Source organism: Eimeria tenella, genomic scaffold (assembly GCF_000499545.2).
Source record: "Eimeria tenella Houghton genomic scaffold, Eth_scaff2399, whole genome shotgun sequence".
In the NCBI taxonomy this organism is placed as follows: Eukaryota; Apicomplexa; class Conoidasida; order Eucoccidiorida; family Eimeriidae; genus Eimeria; species Eimeria tenella.
In genome coordinates this window covers 1-359 of record NW_013542261.1, presented here as the reverse complement: position 1 = coordinate 359, position 359 = coordinate 1, and the positions used below count along the sequence as shown (strand labels likewise).

The 359-nt window shown below is 67.4% G+C and overlaps 1 protein-coding gene across 1 annotated transcript in view; it reads right to left on the bottom strand.

The window, feature by feature from the left end:
- The window catches only part of ETH_00041085 (zinc finger (C3HC4 RING finger) protein, putative), a gene marked incomplete at both ends in the record, with an annotated part of 2074 nt that extends 1866 nt beyond the window's left edge, over positions 1 to 208 (bottom strand). The window contains one exon of the mRNA XM_013374924.1: positions 3 to 208. Within this exon, the coding sequence (XP_013230378.1) occupies positions 3 to 208 (206 nt within the window). The remainder of the gene's footprint in view (positions 1 to 2) is intronic.
- Positions 209 to 359: the final 151 nt, after the last annotated feature.

Genomic DNA, 359 nt, shown 5'->3' with positions numbered 1-359 from the left:
CTGCTGCTGCTGCTGCCGCTGCGGGACCCTCTGCTGCTGCTGCTGCTGCTGAGGGGGACGACGGCACCGACGCGGGCGCGGGGGGCGGGCCCCCCGCAGTCTCAGCAGCAGCAGCAGCAGCAGCAGCAGCAGCGCGCATTTCCTTGTCAATGAGCTGCAGCAGAGGCGCATGCAGCCCCTTGAGGGCCCCGTTGGTCCCCACAGGCATGAAGAGAGGTGTATGTACACTGCAGCTCGGCAGCTGCAGCACAGCAGCTCTTGCTCTTCCATCTGCTGCTTCCAAACGGAACTGCAGCGGCCCCGGCTGCGGCCACCTTGCTGCTGCTGCTGCTGCTGCGCGCTCCTCTGCTGCTGCTGCA